Source organism: Gorilla gorilla, chromosome 4 (assembly GCF_029281585.2).
Source record: "Gorilla gorilla gorilla isolate KB3781 chromosome 4, NHGRI_mGorGor1-v2.1_pri, whole genome shotgun sequence".
Lineage (NCBI taxonomy): Eukaryota > Metazoa > Chordata > Mammalia > Primates > Hominidae > Gorilla > Gorilla gorilla.
The window spans coordinates 140,141,368-140,160,040 of record NC_073228.2 but is presented as its reverse complement, the minus strand read 5'-3'; the positions used below and the strand labels follow the sequence as shown (position 1 = coordinate 140,160,040).

Below are 18,673 nucleotides of genomic sequence, written 5' to 3'. Positions count from 1 at the left end.
ATCTGTGAGACATATGCAAGGAAATGAAGGACAAAGTTTCAGGGCTAGATGCACTAACTTGAGGTCAGAGGGAAGAATGGGAATGGCCAAAAACCTGGAAAGCTGCAGCCCTTAAGGAGTGGGCAGAGTTAGAAAAGCAGCAAAGAAAACTGAGGAGGAGCAATGGGAAGGGCAGGAGGTACCAAACAAAGCAGGCCATCATATCTGATGAACAGGGCCGAGGGACTGCCAAAAGAGGCTATCGGTGTTAGCCTCTAGGGAGTGTGTGGTCACTGAGCTGGAATTGTTTCACTCACTGACCAGCTGGTGATTCTTTTACCACATGAATCCCTCTAAATATACAGGTTAAGTGTAGCATTGTTCCACAACAAAGCTCTCCCAGGTCTGAGTAGTCGTAAGACTCTTTGATGACATAAAATGTTCAAGAGTCTTTTCTAACTGATTTGAGCCCAATTTTATTTCCTGGAGAGCCAGAAGAGTATAGCGGTCAAGAACATGAACTCTAGGGGCAGACCTTCTGGGTTCAAATTCCAGATCTCCTGCTTCCTAGCAGGGCACATTACAACCATCTGAGCCACTGTCTCATTAGCTGTAAAAATAGGATAATAACAGAACGTACTTTATAGGATTGTTGCAAGGATTTAAGATAATACATATACACATATGGCAGTGCCTAGCACATAGTAGGTGCTCAAATTGAAACTGAATAGTTACATTTTAATACAGGCATACCTCAAGGATATTGCAAGTTCAGTTTCAGACCACTACAACAAAACAAGTATCCCAACAAAGAAAGTCCCAGGAATTTTTTGGTTTCCCAGTGCACAGAAAAGTTGCATTTACACTATACTGTGGTCTATTAAACGTGCAACAGCATCATGTCTAAAAAAAGTGAGTACCATAATTTTAAAATTACTCTATTGCTAGAAAATGCTAACAATCATCTGAGCCTTCAACAAGGCATAATCTTTTTGCTGGTGGAGGGTCTTGGCTCAATGTTGATGGCCACTGACTGATCAGAATGGTAGTTGTTGAAGGTTAAAGTGGCCGTGGCAATTTCTTAAGACAATAAAGTTTGCTGCATCAATTAACTTTTCCTTTCACTAAAGATCTCTCTGTAGCATGCAATGCAGTTTAATAGCATTTGACCCAAAGTAGAACTTCTTTCAAAATTAAACTCGATACCCTCAAGCCTTACTGCTGCTTTGTCAACTAAGTTTACAGAATATTTTAAATCCTTTGTCATCATTTTAACAATGTTCACGGCATCTTCACCAGTAGACTCTGAAGAAACTATTTTCTTTGCTCATCCATAAGAAACAATTCCTCATCCATTGAAGTTTTATCATGAAATTGCAGCAATTTAGTCACATCTTAGGCCCTACTTCTAATTCTAGTTCTCTTATTTCCATCACATCTGCAGTAACTTCCTCTACTAAAGTCTTGAACCCCTCAAAGTTATCCGTGAAGGTTTGAATCAACTTCTTCCATTTAATGTTGATATTCTGACCTCCTACCATGATTCTCTAATGTTCTGAATGGCATCTAAAATGATAAATCCTTTCCAGTAGGTTTTCAATTTACTTTGCCTAGATCCATCAGAAGAATCATTATATATGGCAGCTATGGCCTTATGATATGTATTTTTTAAAATAATGAGACTTGAAAGTCAAAATTACTCCTTGATCCACAGGCTGCAAAATGGATACTATGTTAACAGGCATGAGAACAATGCTAATCTCCTGTACATCTCGATCAGAGCTCTTAAGTGACCACATGCATTGTCCATGAGCGGTAATATTGTGAAAGAAATATATTTTTTCTGAGCAGTAAGTCTCAACAGTGGGCTTAAAATATTCAATATACCATGCTGTAAACAGATACGCTGTCATCCAGGCTTTTTTGTTTCATTTACAGAGCACAGGAAGAGTCAATTTAGCATAATTCTTAAGGGCCCTAGGTTTGGAATGGTACATGAACACTGGCTTCAACTTAAAGTCACCAGCCGCAGTAGTCCCTAACAAGAGAGTCAGCCTGTCCTACGCAGCTTTGAAACCAGGCACTGATGTCTACTCTATAGCTCTGAAAGTTCTAAATGGCATCTTCTTTCAAGATAAAGCTGTTTAATCTACATCAAAAATCCGTGGTTTACTGTAGCCACTGTTATCAATTATCTGAGCTAGATCTTCTGATAACTTGTTGCAGCTTCTACATCAGCACTTGGTGCTTCACCTTGTACTTTTATGTTATGGAGATGGCTTCTTTCCTCAAACCTTATGAACGAACCTCTGCTAGCTTCAAACTTTTCTTTGGCAGCTTCCTCACCTCTCTCAGAGTTCACAGAATTAAAGAGAGTGAGGGTCTTCCTCTGGTTTGGGCATTGGCTTAAGGGAATGCCGTAGCTGGTTTAATCAATCACTCATGAGTTCACTGGAGTAGTACTTTTAATTTCCTTCAGTAACTTGTTCTTTGCACTCAGAACTTAGATGTCTGGCACAAAAGGCCTAGCTTTTGGCCTATCTCAGCTTTTGATACACATTCCTCACTAACCTTAATCATTTGTAGCTTTTGATTTAAAGTGAGAAATATGCAACTCTTCCTTTCACTTAAAAGCTTAGAAACCACTGTAGAACTATTAATTGGCCTAATATCAATATTGTTGAAATACTGGGAATAGGGAGGCCCGAGGGGAAGGAGAGACAGGGAAACAGCAGGTCAGTGGAGCAGTCAGAACACACAAAACATTTATTGATTAAGTTTGCCATCTTATATGGGAGTGGTTCATGATACCCCCAATCAGTTACAATAGTAACAGCAAAGATCACAAAGACCACTGGTCACAGACCAACCATAATAAATATAATAATGAAAAGGTTTGAAATATTGTGAGAATTACCAAAATATGACATAGAGACAAAAAGTGAGCACATGTTATTGGGAAAATGGCATCAATAGACTTTCCCAACACAAGGTTGCCACAAACCTTTAATTTGAAAAAAACACAGTCTCTGTGAAGCACAATAAAGCAAAGTGCAATAAAACAAGGTATGCCGGTAATTTAAAATAATTTAAATAGTAATAATTTAGTAATCAGTAAATGTGAAGGTATAGAATAGCATTATTCAATAGAAATACAGGGCAAGCAACAACCATGAGCTATATAATTTTAAATGTTCTAAAAGCCATATTATAAAGACAAATAGGTGAAATTAATTAACAATATACTTAACCTATCATATCCAAAATATTAATCACTGCAACATGTAACTGATGCAAAAAATTATTAATGAGATACTTTACATTCTTTTTTCATAGTAAGTGTTTGAAATCTGGTGTGTACCTTACATTTACAGCACATCTCAAACTGGACTAGACACATTTCAAGTGCTCAGTATCCACATATGATTGGTGGCTATGGTATTGGACAGTACAGGTCTAGAACGATACTCATCAACTATTAGCTCAGGCTACCTTACATTGATGGCTTAGAGCAGCGGTCCCCAACCCCTGGGCCGCCAACTGGTACCAGTCTGTGGCCTGTTAGGAATCGAGCTGAACATCAGGAGGTAAGCGGTGGGCAAGCCAGCATTACTTCCTGAGCTCCAGCTCCTGTCAGATCAGCAGCGGCATTAGATTCTCATAGGAGCCTAAACCCTATTGTGAATTATGCATGTGAGGGATCTAGGTTGCCATCCTATGAGAATCTCATGGCTGATGATCTGAGGTGGAACAGTTTCATCTGGAAACTATCCCACCCTCCACCCCCACTCCAACCCCACCCTGTGTTAAATTGTCTTCCATGAAACTGGTCCCTGGTGCCAAAAGGGCTGCTGGCTTAGAGAAAGGCTGGGGAAACTAGTAACATTTTGTTTATATACTTCTATATTGTTTAGTATGTAACAATGAGGACATATATCTTTAAAATCCAATAAGTTATGAAAGGGTAAGAAAAAATCTAATAACCCTAAATTAATGCTCATGACACAGAAATACAGAAGCATTCTAATCTGGGATTTAAAAACAAAACAAAACAAAAAACTGGGTTCTATGTCCAAAAAAAACCATAGTTCTAGGTTCTTGGGGCATTTCTGTAGAATTTGGGGCATGGAGGGGGGGACCTTCAGAAAGCCCTTTACAATTCCTGGACCTCAGTTTCCCTATATTTAATTTAGGACTAATTGATTCTTTAAGTTCTTAAAGTTCTTAAAGTGTATAAATGTCAGCAACTGTATTTCTCCTATATTCCCTCCAAGAATCTATCAACGAATGAAAACTCTCTCCTCACTTCCAGAGACAGTGTGTTCGTAAGCACAAGGCCAAGTCTCTGAGTCTCCTGGGTCTAAATCTGTCTTTGAAAACACGTTTCTGCCTCTGGCTATCGACGGTCCCAGCTCCAAAGAGCTGATATTTACATTTGTACTCTGGTTCCCTCCATGACCTCATGCGGTCACAAATGCCAAGAGAAACGAAAAATGAGCCTGGCCTTCTCCTTCTCCCACAGGAATGATTTGGTCCGAATGCAAGGAAATCTGGGAGGAGGGGCCACGGGAGTACGTGCTGCACTTGTGGAACCTGCTAGATTTCGGGATGCTGTCCATCTTCGTGGCCTCCTTCACAGCACGCTTCATGGCCTTCCTGAAGGCCACGGAGGCACAGCTGTACGTGGACCAGCACGTGCAGGACGACACGCTGCACAATGTCTCGCTTCCGCCGGAAGTGGCATACTTCACCTACGGTGAGTCGGAGGGTGCTTCCCCTACTCCATTTTGGCGCTTCCGGGACGTGGGCCTGGTGCTTCACTGTGGCTGGTGAATTTGTAACGCTATTTGTAATCAAGTGGCCCATGATTTGTAACACAGCCGACTTTGGCAGTTCTACTGTCAGTGCAGAGCATCCTTTCCACCTCAAAAAAACCCTTGGTCCTGGAAGTGTAGCCAGCAGAATAGAACGTGGAATTAGTGACTTTGAGAAATGAACCTTTTTCTGTTAAGGATGAATTTGTTTCTGAAAGGCCCTTGGGAACATTTCTGTAGTTTGTTTGTTTTTAAGAAACGTCTTGTTTCTGATGTGCATCCAGGAGCGCTAAAGGGATATGTATATGCGGAAGAATTTTCCTTCTATATTGGATCCCTGGGTTTTGTGCAAAAATAAATCCTGCTTTCCTAGTTATTGCATGGTGGCAAGATACATTCTTAGAAGATACCTTAATTACCTTAATTCTTGCAAAATGCAAAGCCTTACAGTTTGATGTAGTAGATTGAGACTTTAGGAATACTAATAATAGTTATAACATATGTTTATTGAGAACCTACTATGTGCCAGGAACTGTGTAGACATTTTATACACACAATTCTAATTCTTGCAAATAGCCCGGCAAAAAAGGGTCCTTCTTTTGTCCCTATTTTAAACATGAAGAATCAGGTTTTTATAGCAGGGCTTATAATGTTTCCAGAAAATACAGGATTGCCTTGTATAGCAGGGAATCCTGGCCTGACATGATTTGAAAATCATGCTGAATAGCATAGTGGTTATGTCCCCAAGCTTTGGAGTAGAAGAGACCTGGATTCAAATCCTAGTTCGGTAGTTTACTGTGAGATCTTGTTTACTTAACTTTTCTGAGCTCTTTTTTTCTCACGTGTAAAACAGAGATAATAATACCTACGTCAAAAAGTTTGTTTTGAGGGTTGAATAAAATAGTGTATGTGAAGCGCTTTGCACTCTGCTGTGAAAATAGTAAATGCTCACTTAATGGTAGCAGCTATTATCTGCTTACTTATTTTAAAATAAGTTATGTCTTACTACTACCTTTTGGGTCATTTTCTTGTTCAAACACTGTAATTTCTGTACTGAAACAGAAAGATGTTGAAAGTTGAAGGAACAGTAGATACTTGTTAACAGTAAAAAGCAGCTGGACACTTAGTAGGCAATTGCTAATGGTAGCTACAACATCTTGAAGGGATTGAGTGTTGAATGTCCCTGTTACATGAAGCCAGATGGCTCCGGGACCACAGAATCTTTGTGGTAAGTTACAACAATGATTCTGTGGTCAGATACAGCAATGATCTGCAGAGGGTTGTTCGCTTAACGCAAAAGTTGAGTTACTGCCCGTTTTCAGTGTAGATTATGTTACATGTAAATGTGGTAGGGAAATCTCCATTGAGAAATGGAGAGTCTTGTAGTATTACAAGTCATCCACCCACCCACCCTCTGCCATTTTGGGGTTTGGCAAATTCAGACTTTCTTAAAGCAAAATAGCTTGGATATTATCCTCTGTCTTGTTCAGGGTTCATCAAGGAAGGAAGAGAGAATATTGATACTGCATTATGTACTTTTCTTAATGCCAGGATTCAGGCTGCAGTATTGTCTACTTCTGACTTCTGTTGCTTTATGGGTTGTATTAAGGTCTCACCCAACCCAAAGCATAGTACATTATTGCTCTTGTATTTGCGGTTCACGCTGTGCCCTTGGAAATCCTTTGGATTTCTGGCTTAACTTGTGCTCCAGTTACAGGGCAGGAGAGCCCTCTTGTGGCCAGCTGGACGGTGGCTCCTTCCAAACTCTACAGCACCAAATGCGCAGATATCAATTTTTCAGGTTGTGATAGGGCAATTTTTCTCTTGGAAATAGCTCTAAGGAGAAAACCCCTTTGTCCAAATCATCACAGTGCTGTTCATTCTACGCTCATCACAACTCTTTACAAGTCAGTTGAAATATAATATTTTTCAATATAAGTCCTGACCTAGTCACCAGGATCTGACAACAGCTAAATCTATCTGAGTAGATTATAAGAGTGTCTTGTTATTGTGACTGAGGTTTAAGATGGTGAGCTAGAGGCTGCAGAAAAAAAGAATTCCTTTTTGCCTTCTGTTTAACGGGAGAAGTTATGTCTTATTTTATCTTATCCAAATATTTATCCATAGAAGATGACAGATATACTGGAAAACATGTAATTTATTCTGCTTACTAGTCTTTCATGGATTTTTGAGGTATGACCTTGATGAGAACATAGAATCTGTAATGTTATTATATTTCCAAATGCAATTTAGAATCACTCCATGAAACTTTGTGGCCTGGCTTCCTTTACTAAAGGTTTCTTACTGCTCTCTATTATTATAATTATTTAACAGAGTCTAGTTTTGAAAATAAAGAATAAAAGGCTTCCTCTTCAATCTCGCTTGGAATGCCACGAATTGCTATGTAATATCCTTGCTATCTGCATTTACCGGGCTCTGAAAAGGACCCCATACCCTAAATCCAATCTTAAAAATGGCAATAATGATATCTACTCTACAGGGCTGTTGTGAAAATTACAGCTAATGTAAGTGTAAGTGCTAATTTAGGTTTCTCAATGTTTCTCAATTAATATTTCACTCAGCATTTCTCAATAGGGACACTATTAGCTTTTCCAGCAGGGCAGTTTTCATTGTACAGATCTGTCTGGAGCATTGCAGGACATTAGCATCCCAGTAGTACTCCTATTCAGTCACTTTGACAACCAGAGACACCCCCACACATCCTCCATGAGAGAAGTGCTGCCCTCACTTGAGAATCACTGACATGTAATAGACAGCTGATTCGTGATAGGTGCTGCTCCTTGTACCATTAGAACTGCAATAGGAACACTTTGCAGGTTTGCTCTGCTGCAGAAATACCCATAGGAGAGCTCAGGCCCTTGCGGTCACAGTGACCACAAGCAGAGCCTTCCCAGCTCAGGATCAGTCCTAGGACCCTTGCCTACCTGGAACAGGACTGTCGTGGCAAACCTGCCTGACTGGTCACCACTTTTGGGGCCTTAGCTTAATCAAGGAGCAATATCCCAGCACACAGTACCTGAGGAACAAAACCCAAGAGTATTTTTTCAGGCAAGATCCTTTAGATTCCTGGTCCGCATGTGAGCTTATTTGTTCTGACCTGTGTCTGGTCTAAACTTGTGGTTAAAAGTCTATTCAGTCATTTGACAAACACTTATCTGTACCTGCGGTGTGCCAGACCCTGTGCTGAGCACTTTACGTGTATGATTTCATTTCATCCTCTCCACAGTCCTGTGAAATGGATAGTATCCATAATTTAGAGATGAGGAAAATAAAGCTCAAAAGGTTAGTTAGTTGTCTCTCAGAGTCATGTGGCCAGTAGGTGGATGGGCCACATTTGGCCTCAGGGCTGTCTGACTCCCAAGTCCATGCTCTTGCCCATCTCGCTCCTCGCACTGCCTCCCCAGTGAGTGGGACAGCATCTGAGCATGGAGCTAAACACTGGTGAGGGAGACAGAATAGCAAGTGGCCTGGTGAGTGCCAAGACATGGAGGGTGTACAGGATACAATGAGAGCACAGACGGAAACTGGGAACCTGCCCAGCCAGTGGTGGGGGTAAGGGGGATCACAGAAGGCTTCCTGAAAGAGGTGATGCCTGAGCAGAGTCTTAGAGGAGGATTAGGAATGAATCATACATCGAAGTGAGAGAAGAGTGTTCCAGGCAGATGGTCCAGCACATTCCAAGAGGGAGGGTGGCAACTTCTGGATATTGGGATTAATTTAAGGACAAGGACAAGAATGGCAAATGATACAGTTGGAGACCTCTAAAGATGCCTAACTGGTTTCTCTTCTAGAATAGATCCTGTGGCCTAGTGAGTAACCCAGATTGTTTTCTTTTAGCCAGGGACAAGTGGTGGCCTTCAGACCCTCAGATCATATCGGAAGGGCTCTATGCGATAGCCGTCGTGCTGAGCTTCTCTCGCATTGCATACATCCTGCCAGCCAACGAGAGTTTTGGGCCCCTGCAGATCTCGCTAGGGAGAACTGTGAAAGATATCTTCAAGTTCATGGTCATTTTCATCATGGTATTTGTGGCCTTCATGATTGGGATGTTCAACCTGTACTCTTACTACCGAGGTGCCAAATACAACCCAGCATTTACAACGTGAGTATCTGAGAGCTTTCCCCTGAGGTTCTCCCTGGGCTTCCTGGGAATCCTTGGGAGTCTCCTGAAGGTGGCTTCTTGCAGAGACTGCTGTTTCCTTGCTATCTCTCAAGGTTAAAGGCAACTTTATTCAAGGGTGGTTTAGAGTTCAGGTTCTGGAGTTGAACAGATGAGTTAAATCCTCACTTTGCCACTTACATTTCGTGTGACCAGAGCGTGTTCCCATTTAGAAAAAAAAAAAATCACATGTAGGAATGCTACGTTTTCTAGGATTTGACATTCTCAGCAATCAGGAATTATTTCATAAATGGAAATTTCATAAATGGAAAGACCACTACTAAAAACAGAATGCCATTAATATAATGTTGTCTTTTGTTTCCAAAGTTGATAGACTAGAGTGATGTGAAAATAATAATAAAAGCGAGATATTTTGTGGTAAACTTTGGGGGTACAGTTAGGACTGCAATCCATGAGTTATCTCAGGGTAAACAATGCAGCAGCAAGCATGCTGGCGAGTATTCTTGGGGCCAAGGGGAAATGGGTTAACATCTCTGATACTTCATTTTCTCATTTTTAAAATGGTGATAATAATAGTACCTTCTTCATAGAGATTGTGCAAGGATTCAGTGAGATGATGTAACTCACGTAGTAAACTCTCAATATGTGGTAAAAAAAAATATTCTTACTATTATTATTGTCTTAGCCTGTGTTACCTAGAAAACAGAACTCTGGGTAAAAGTTGCATGCTAACACTTTATTAGAGTGAGGGAGTTGCAATCTAAGGGAAATAAAACTGAAGGAAAAAGGAAAGTGAAGAATGGGAAGAGGGGAAGCAAGTACAAAGTGTTGCTGCATGAGAGGTGTGTGAAGTGAGGATGGGGAAAGCAAATCCAGGCAGCTCCCTGGCCACTGCCCACCAGAATACACAGCATGGGCATGATGGACCTCTCCAGGGGGACTATCTGGAAAGACCACATCTCAGAATAGCCCATCAGGCTGAGAATAGAGAATTTATCATCCAGATCAGTCCCATCTGCTGTCTCTCATTAGTCACTCCATAGGACCTTAACTCACCTACACTTCCAGGGCAGCCCTGGGGAAGCCATATCCACACAGCATGGGAGGCAGGTCTGCGAGCGGTTGCAGGTCACAGCTCTCCATGCCTGGCTGGGCAAGCCAGGTCTTGTGTGTGGGCACCCAGCAAATCCTGCAGCATCATGTGCCTCTGCAGCAGGAAGGAAAGCCCATGTGAGAGAGGCAGGAGGCATGCAGCCTGAGCATGAGGCAAGACACTGAAATTGGGGTCCAGAAGTAGCTGCTAGGGGTGCTCCAGAAAGCTGGCAGAGTAACACAATGGCATGCACATCCCCCACCGTGGAAGTGGTGATGGAGCTCTCTAAGCCTGTGTCCACAAAGATCCAAAGCTCCTCCCCTGGGGATGGGGGCGGGGCAGGATGCCAGATAGTCTCCTGGAGGGCCAGCCATCGGTAGCACCGAGAAGGGTCTAGTGGAAGAGTGTGGAAGAGTGTGGAAGACCTGAATATACTTCCTGACACAGGCATATACTGGCTGGTGAACTTAAGTCATTTGATTTATCTGAGACTCTGTGTCCTCGTCTATAAAATGAAAATAAGATTTCCCACCTTATTCACAAATACCTTTATGGATAAATGAGGATGTTTACATAAAGTGCCTGAAACACAGAAGTGTTTCCAGTCCATGTCCTGCCCCAGACCCACTCAGTTCCAGAACTTCTCCTTGCCTTCACCAAGCTCTTGCCCAAAATCTTGAAAGGAGGATAGTCAGGTTTTCAGCCTTGTGGAATCCCAGCACAGCAGCCAGGATCAATGGGGCTAAGCACTTCCTGACACTTGTCCCCAGGAAGCCCTGAGTGGCCTAGAATGTCAGTTTTCCAGCTAGTAGAAATGGCCCTGAGCCCTGCCCCTCAGACTCCCTGAGCAATTTCCAGGTTGCAGCAGGGCCTCATCTTACTCTTCTGGAGAAATCACCCATTAAGGTAAGATACTTGTCTCTGAGAACCAAGTACAATGAATTCTGTGCCACTTAGCTCAGAATTATGGACTGCGCTGCCCCACCCAGCTGAAACTACCTAAAAGAGTGGGACTCTGGTGCTGCTGAACTACAGAAGCTGTTACTCCCTGAAGCAAAGTAGTTTGTGTGTCACAGAGAATAGGTGCCAGGCCCGGTGCTAAGAAATGCACCTGAGAGGTGCTTGGCTCTGCTCCTCGGCCCACAGGCTATGTTGGAGCCTTGGTACCCCATGGACCGACAGACTAGGTTTCAGTCTGAGCTCGGCCTCTTACTGACTTTGTGGCCTTGGGCAAGTGCTTAAATCCCTTGGGCCTCAATTTCCCCAGCTCCAAAATGAGAATACTAAGAGAGCCAATTTCACAGGATTGTTGTAAGGATCCAATAAAAAGAAATATGATCAAATGCAATGCTTGGCATAAAATGAGCCTTCAATAAATAGTAATGATGATAATGGAGATGGTGAATAATTTATCCTCAGGGGAGAATAAATTGCAAGAAAAGACACCTGAGTACTGAATTGGTCTATAGCGCCCTTTCTGGGCAGTGGTCTAGCTTACACACTGTTCACCAGCACAGGCCAAGCACATTGTTGAATCAGCTGGACTACTTTATATCACTCCAATACTTAGTGATTAACTGCTGAAGGAATAGAATAAGTTTCAATCACCCAAAAGCAAATTTGCTCTAGATCTGCTAAAGGTGAAACTAAATGTATCCACTCCACATGGGATGCATTGCTACTGAACATGGAGAGGATGTCAGCCGACAAACGAAGGCTCTTACTTTCTGTGATTAGACCCTGGTGTCCCTCCTGTGTTTCTAGCCTAGCATGGTGCCTTGCAAAGGTTGTTTGCTCATTAAATGCTTTATGAACAAGAATGAGGGAATAAACAGGAGAAAGGAAGCCAGAGTCAAAGTAGTCAAATAAACAGTAGACTGGGCATTTGACAGTGTGCACTTCTATCCTGTTCCTACTGCCCAGAGTATTCTGTGCAATCCCCCTCTTCCCTCCTCTACGGAGAGCCTGTATCACCAGCCCACAGTCCCTCACTCCCTCAGAAGATCAGTGCCATGACACACAGAAAAATGACAAAGGGGCCAAGCCTGGTAGCTCATGTCTATAATCCCAACACTGGGAGGCTGAGGTGGGAGGATCCCCAAGAGTTTGAGACCAGCCTGGGCAATACAGTGAAACCTCATTAAAGAAAAAAGAAGAAGAAGGAGGAGGAGGGAGAGGAAGGAAGGAAGAAAGAGAGGGAAGGAGGGAGGGAAGGGAGGGGAGGGGAGGGCGAAAGAGAGAGAGAGAGAGAGATTATGACTTTAGAGTAGGGCTGACCTAGCCACAATTCTCAACTAGATGCAGCACAGCTAATCCATACAGGGAGGAAGGCAGGTGGCCTGGGTTGGGGTCTTTGGGATTAGGAAGAGTGATGGGGAAAGGCAAACTGAATGAAGATTTCCTAGACACGAGAGACCCAACCAAGAGGACCCCAGGCCTTCTAGGATAGGGAAGAGGAGAAAGGGTGGGGAGGCGGCAAGCACAGTGAAGAAAGGATAGGAGATTTATCGCCGTGGCAGTTCCTGAAATGAGATGTGTAGCTGTGAATAGGATTTGATTGAACAGAAAAACAGTCAATAGAGCAATGAAGTGGAGAGAGAAAAGAATGGATTTTTGTAAATGTCATCTTTTACCTTTTGACTGCTCTCTGGAGCATGTCGCCCCCAAGAGATCTTCTTTGTTAATTAAAAAAAAAAAAAAGCCATGTGAGAATAAATGAGACTCGTGCCTTAGGATACTCAAAGCTGTTCTGAGTGCCAGCCATGCTGATGATGAAGTCAAACAACCTCACTCAGGTGAATGTTTGCTCCAGAGCAGCCCATCCCCAGGCTGCCCTGCCCAGCTCATAATCTTCCCTTTGACCTACCCACAGGTGAGTGGCCTGTTCTCTGTGGAATTTTGAGCTTGTAGGGTAAGGCAGGAGTCTATAGAACTCAGCATCTGTTTCTATAGACTCAGCAGACCCAATCCTACAGAAGGGAAATTTGGGTTGGAGCACACTGCAGGTATCCCCCCAGCCCCACTTTTGACCTCCCCCCAACCCCATTCCTGCGACGTCCAAGGGCAATTGGAGTCTCTAAAGACTGTTCAGGAGTCCACTTCGAAAGTCAGCTGTTAGAAACCTACAGGGAGCTTTTTCATATGAGCTCTGCTTACCCTAGGGGTGCAGTCCCAGGCCAGCTCACAAAAACCAGTCTCACCATGTTGTAGCACTGTCCCAAGGGGAAGAGGAAGGGCAGGCATTCTAAGACAGAGGGAAAGAAGAGAAGAAAGACTTCTCTACCAACTGGAGCCCCAACCCTCAACCAAGCCCTGCCCTATCGCCCAGTGTATTCCAGTTCTAAAATCACATACCGCCTCCCTCCGGCCACTCCCAGATTCTCATTTTCTCCATCTGGCAGACCTCAATGAAGAACCTAGAAGAAAATGGATGGATTAAATTGGTTTAGCCCAAGGTGTGAATAAATACACAGTATGAGCAGCCTTAACAGATCAGTGGTTTTCAAACTACATCAGAGTCACCTGGGGAGGTGGCTAAATGTGGGACTTCCCAGGCTCTTCCTCTTAGAGAGTCTGATTACAGTAGTTCTGGGTAGGACCCAGAAATCAGCATTAACAAGCCCCTGGAGGATTCTGGTACAGATGGTCTAGGATCACAGTATGAGAAATGCTAATCTGATCCAACCTCATCATTGCACCAATAGGGAGATGGAAGTCACTCTCAGCTCTTTGTACTTCAAAAACAAGGAGCTTGTTAACTTAAGTGAATATCTTATTAGTAGGATTTCAGCCTCTATGCAGGCAATTTTTTTTAAGCACAAGCTACTGAAGAGGTAGCCAGATCCAGTGGGAGCAAGCCCCAAAGTCAGATCCTATTAATAGTTCCCAATTTTTCAGCCTCCTTCCTCTTCAGAACCAAGAATTTTCTCAAAGGTCTGGGTTGTTTTTCATAGCCACTTCTGTGTCCAGTGCTGGCCTAAGGGGAGGAGCATGGGTCACTAGTTGGTGAGCTGGGGCCTGTCTGGGCATGACAGATAGTATACCTGCTGGCAACTCATTATCTCCAAGCCACTTCTATTAGAAACTGAAAATGACCACAGGCGAGGAAAGGAAAAGTGTTCAGACAAGGTTTATGCTCTCAGAGTACAAAATCGAAGTATCCCAAGACATGGGTAAGGAAGTGGAGAGAAAAATCGCCTGAGAACACACTTCCTTTAATAAAGTCTTTAAGAAAAGTTCTCAGTTCAGACTGTTAGGAATTTTGTGACTGGGGACATATTTTTAACCTTATCATAGAACTCAGACAAATAGGATTTGCTTTTGGAGGTTCGTTTTATAGCCAACTTTGCTGAAATGCACATATTCCATAAAGTGAAGACTTTCTGCTTATGTTGTGTGGAACTCTTGGGGTCCCAGCACTCTTGTTACAGGGTTAGAAAAAGAGAAATAAAAGGTCCATGCTCATAGATGAAATACAGCTGAGTGACAATGCATAGAAAAAGGGTGCCTAGGCTGGGCGCGGTGGCTCACACCCATAATCCCAGCAGTTTGGGAGGCCAAGGCAGGTGGATCACTTGAGGTTAGGAGTTTAAGACCAGCCTGGCCAACATGGCAAAACCACATCTCTACTAAAAGTACAAAAATTAGCTGGGCGTGGTGGCTCGCACCTGTTTTCCCAGATACTTGGAAGATTGAGGCAGGAGAATCACTTGAACCTGGGAGGCGGAGGTTGCAGTAAGCCGAGATTGTGCCACTGCACTGCAGCCTGGGTGACAGAGTGAGACTACATCAAAAAAAAAAAAAAAAAAAAGGAAGGAAGGAAAAGAGTGCATTTCTCACACCCTAGCTGGTGACTGTGATGGGACAGCTACACAGAGAATAGGAGGGGCCGGAGGCAATGAGGTGGTCCAGAGTAGGAAGTGAAGGGTGCTCTAACACAACCCATGGTGGGCCCCTGTCTCCCCTTTGGGTGAACTTGGCCTTTCAGACTCAATCCTGATTGGAGATGAAATGTGTGTTCTGTTTCTCAAAAGATCATCTCAGCCCATCTTTTCTATAGGCTGTTGTGAAGTCAGCTTCATAGCATAGCTGGGTTGAGAGTTTTCTAATCAAAATAATACCTCTATTAAGGTTGTTCTGTCTCCCCAGGAATCATTTTAATGGAAGTAGCTTCAGCAATGCTAGGCAAGATTAGAAACTTGTATTTTCCGTGACACTTATGGGAAATTTCCATACTTTATGAGGGAGGGATTCAGGAGGCACTGATTCAGCCCCACCCAGCTTGTCCTTGCCATAGAGAAGCCAGATTCCCCTTCCAGCTATGGGAACTGCAGCTGAGGGAGAGGATCCTTAAGACTCTGCCCACACACCTCCACCCGCCACGGACTGTCCCAGCTTCAAGGCTGAGCTTCACATACTCAGCTTAGAGCTGAAATTGAGGCTTCAGATGATCCTTTTGGAGTCGGTAAAGAGCAGCAATAATAATAATAATAAATATCAAATTGTTGACCAACTCATGAAAAATATGCACCTGCTTTCTCATTTAATCCACAGTGGAATAATACAAATACTATTACAAGAAACTGAGGCTCAGAGAGGTACCAGACTTGCCCAAGATCATAGAGCCAATGAGAGAATCTGAATCCAAATCCGCACGAGTCCAAGCCCATCCTCCACCTTAGGCCTAAAATTTCCATCATTCACACTAGGGCCTACACTTTGAGATGGATGCTAAGCCTCTAAAAGTTGAGTTGCTCTCCTATAGTAGTAAATTCTGAAAAAGAGCATACTAACTCCAATTTTGATTACCATTGAGAACCTGCTGATTCTACATATCTCAGCTTTAATATGCAGACCATGATTCTCCCCTGGATAAAGCAGGTTTCTATTCCAAAGTGAGCTCCCTCATTTGACAAACATGTATGGAGCAACTACTCTATGCCAAGTGGTGTTGTCCCTGAGGCCATAGAGATTAATAAGACAATTCTGTTCCTAGGAAACTCACGGATGAGTGGGGATTTTGCAGGGGGCAAAAGCAACAGCTACAATCCCATATGATCATCATCAAAGGGTACTTGAGTAGCACAGGGAGGAGGAAGCACTGAGCCCTACCTGGCAGTCAGAAAAGGCTTCCTAGAAGGGGTGGCTCTAAACAGAGAGTTTGGGAGGATGACTGGAAGGGCACTCTGGCCTGTGCAAGGCATTTTTGGAGAGCTTCACGTAGGAAGGCATTTGGGTAGATGGCAGAAGATTAAATCAGAGCATCAGGTGGGAGCTAGATTGTGAAGCACTTCATAAGTCCTGATAGAGTGTTAGAGTCTCCGCTAAGGCCTTTGTAAAAGGAGGAAGATGTAATTGGGTCTGCTTTCAGGAAGAGTGCTGTGGCAACTGCATGAAGGGTGGGTTGGAAGGGGTGAGAGTGGAGGCCCAAGCTGGGTGCTGGGATTCTACTGTGAGCAAAAGCAGATGTGGTCCCCCCCTCATGAAACTTGCAGACTGTTTGAGAAGATAGATGTTAATCAAATAATCACAGGAATGAGGGCATGTTTACAAATCGAGAAAATGTTCTGAAAGACAGGAATGTGAAAGAAAGGCAGCTACAAAAGGAGCTGAGCTAGATCGCCTGGGAGGCTCTGGCAGGAGCCCTGTGAGAGAGGGTGCATTGCTGCATGCAGGGAATAGTGGGATGGAGAAGCAGGGCAAGGGGTAGAGTGGCAGGCTATGGCTGCAAAGGGGATCCTGCTGAGGCTGCCCAGGCCGAAATACGTCATAAAACTCATCAGAACCAATGATATATTGAGAGAAACCGAGGGAGAGGTCACCCTGAGGCACCCTAGGAGCTTGGCCTACTGCCGGTTTACCTGTGCAGTGTGCTGAACGTGTTTGCAGGTGGGGAACAAGGAATGGCATCAGCCTACTGGGCTTTGTGAAGGACCCGTTTTTCCCAGGATCCTGGGTCGGTGTTGAAATATGGGCATCTCTGATTCAGAAGCTCCATAGGCTGTTTCACCATCAGACTTTATTACACTGTGAAAGTTACAATCTCCACCTTTCATGTTATAAATTCAAGTCAGGACCGGCTGGGCACGGTGGCCCACGCCTGTAACCTCAACACTTTGGGAGGCCAAGGTGGGTGGATTGCTTGAGCCCAGGAATTCGAGACCAGCCTGGACAACAGATTGAGACCCCATCTCAAAAATTAATTAATTAATTAATTAATGCAAGTTAGGCATAGGGTGTTTGGGAGGGATGAGAGAGCTTACTGCACTCACTTTCAGGTGGAGAAACCAGCACAGAAAAGTTCTAAGGCTTGATGGAGAAGGCAGCTGAGATCAGTGTGGGGCTCAAGTCAGGCTCAGAGAGGCTGGGGACCTGGAAATGACCTTTATGTGTCAAAAAAGATCATTTGGGTCTAATATAAGGTCTTTTTCTTTGTATAACTCTCCAACAAGTGATAAAAATATAGATCTTTTCCTGGGCTACTTTAGAAGAATAATTGTTACAACAGACACTCTACTATCGTAAAATGTTTATGAATACATTCTTCTCATGTTTATTTGTGACCTGGATTCTAAAAGCCTGGGACCTGTGAGCCCCTGGAACAGTCTGAGAACCACCAAGTTTTGAGGAAAAAGACCTGACGACACACAGAAAATGTGCTCCTGAGGATGCTGGCTTCACGGCACCCTCTCAAGCACTGCCCGGGGCCCTCCATCTGCTTCTCAGGCTGACGGTCACTGTCTGACAGGGGAGAGGGTCCCACCTTTTTATGCACTAAAATTCAGTTCTAGGAAGATAATATGGTTTAAGCTGCCATTTCTCTAAGTGACAGTGGCAGGAAACTGCAATGTCCAGGGTTAGCTTGAGATGTTACCAGCAGGGGCAGGTCTGAGGCAAGCTGGGTAAGGCCAAGTGCCAGATCACCTTCTGCCTCAGTTTCCCAGCATTCCATCGTCCATTGACAAAAATGTTCACTGACCCCTCCCCCCCAACTACAAGCTGGACACTATTCTGAGTACTGAGGACAGAGTGACGAAGGATGTCAGCAGGCCCTGTCAGCATGGAGCTCACATTTCAGAGGGAAAAGAGGCAAAAAGATAAACAAATAGGCAAGTAAGATAGTTATAGATTAAGAACTCGGAGCTAGAGAAGTAAGACACTGTACAGAAGAGTCATGAGAGAGGGCCTCCTTCAGACAGGTCGTCAAAGAAGGTCTCGTGGAGCGCATGCTGACTGAGACTGAAGCCTCAATGAGAAAAAGAGGAGGAGCAGCCAGGTACAGAGAGAGGGGAAGGCATTCCAAGAGAGAGCTCAGCCAGTGCACCCAGGCAGAGTGCAATGAGTGAAGGGAGAGCCAGCCTCGGGCTCCAGGAGGCGGGAGGAACCAGACTACCCAGGGCCTTGAGGGCCTGCACTGGGTGATGATGGGCTTTGTCAGCCACAGGGAAAGCCACTAACAGAGAGGGGCAGGATCTGATTTCTGTTTTCCAAGGGCTTTTCTGAAAATTAATTGCAGGGCTCCATACTCTTTCAGCCAGATATTGGAGCCTATTGCAGTTGATGCAGATTATGTAAAAAATGAACACTAGTAATAAATTAGTAACATTAATTGAGCAATTAGTATGTGCCAGGCAGTAATTTATGCAT

At 43.8% G+C, this 18,673-nt stretch overlaps 1 protein-coding gene across 4 annotated transcripts in view; it reads left to right on the top strand.

Moving 5' to 3' along the window:
- Positions 1-18,673, top strand: part of TRPC7 (transient receptor potential cation channel subfamily C member 7) — a 152,887-nt gene that overhangs the window by 109,283 nt on the left and 24,931 nt on the right. For all 4 annotated transcript variants that reach the window (XM_063706792.1, XM_063706791.1, XM_063706790.1 and 1 more), the window contains 2 exons: positions 4,502-4,735; positions 8,652-8,916. In XM_063706792.1, the coding sequence (XP_063562862.1) occupies positions 4,502-4,735; positions 8,652-8,916 (499 nt within the window). The remainder of the gene's footprint in view (positions 1-4,501; positions 4,736-8,651; positions 8,917-18,673) is intronic.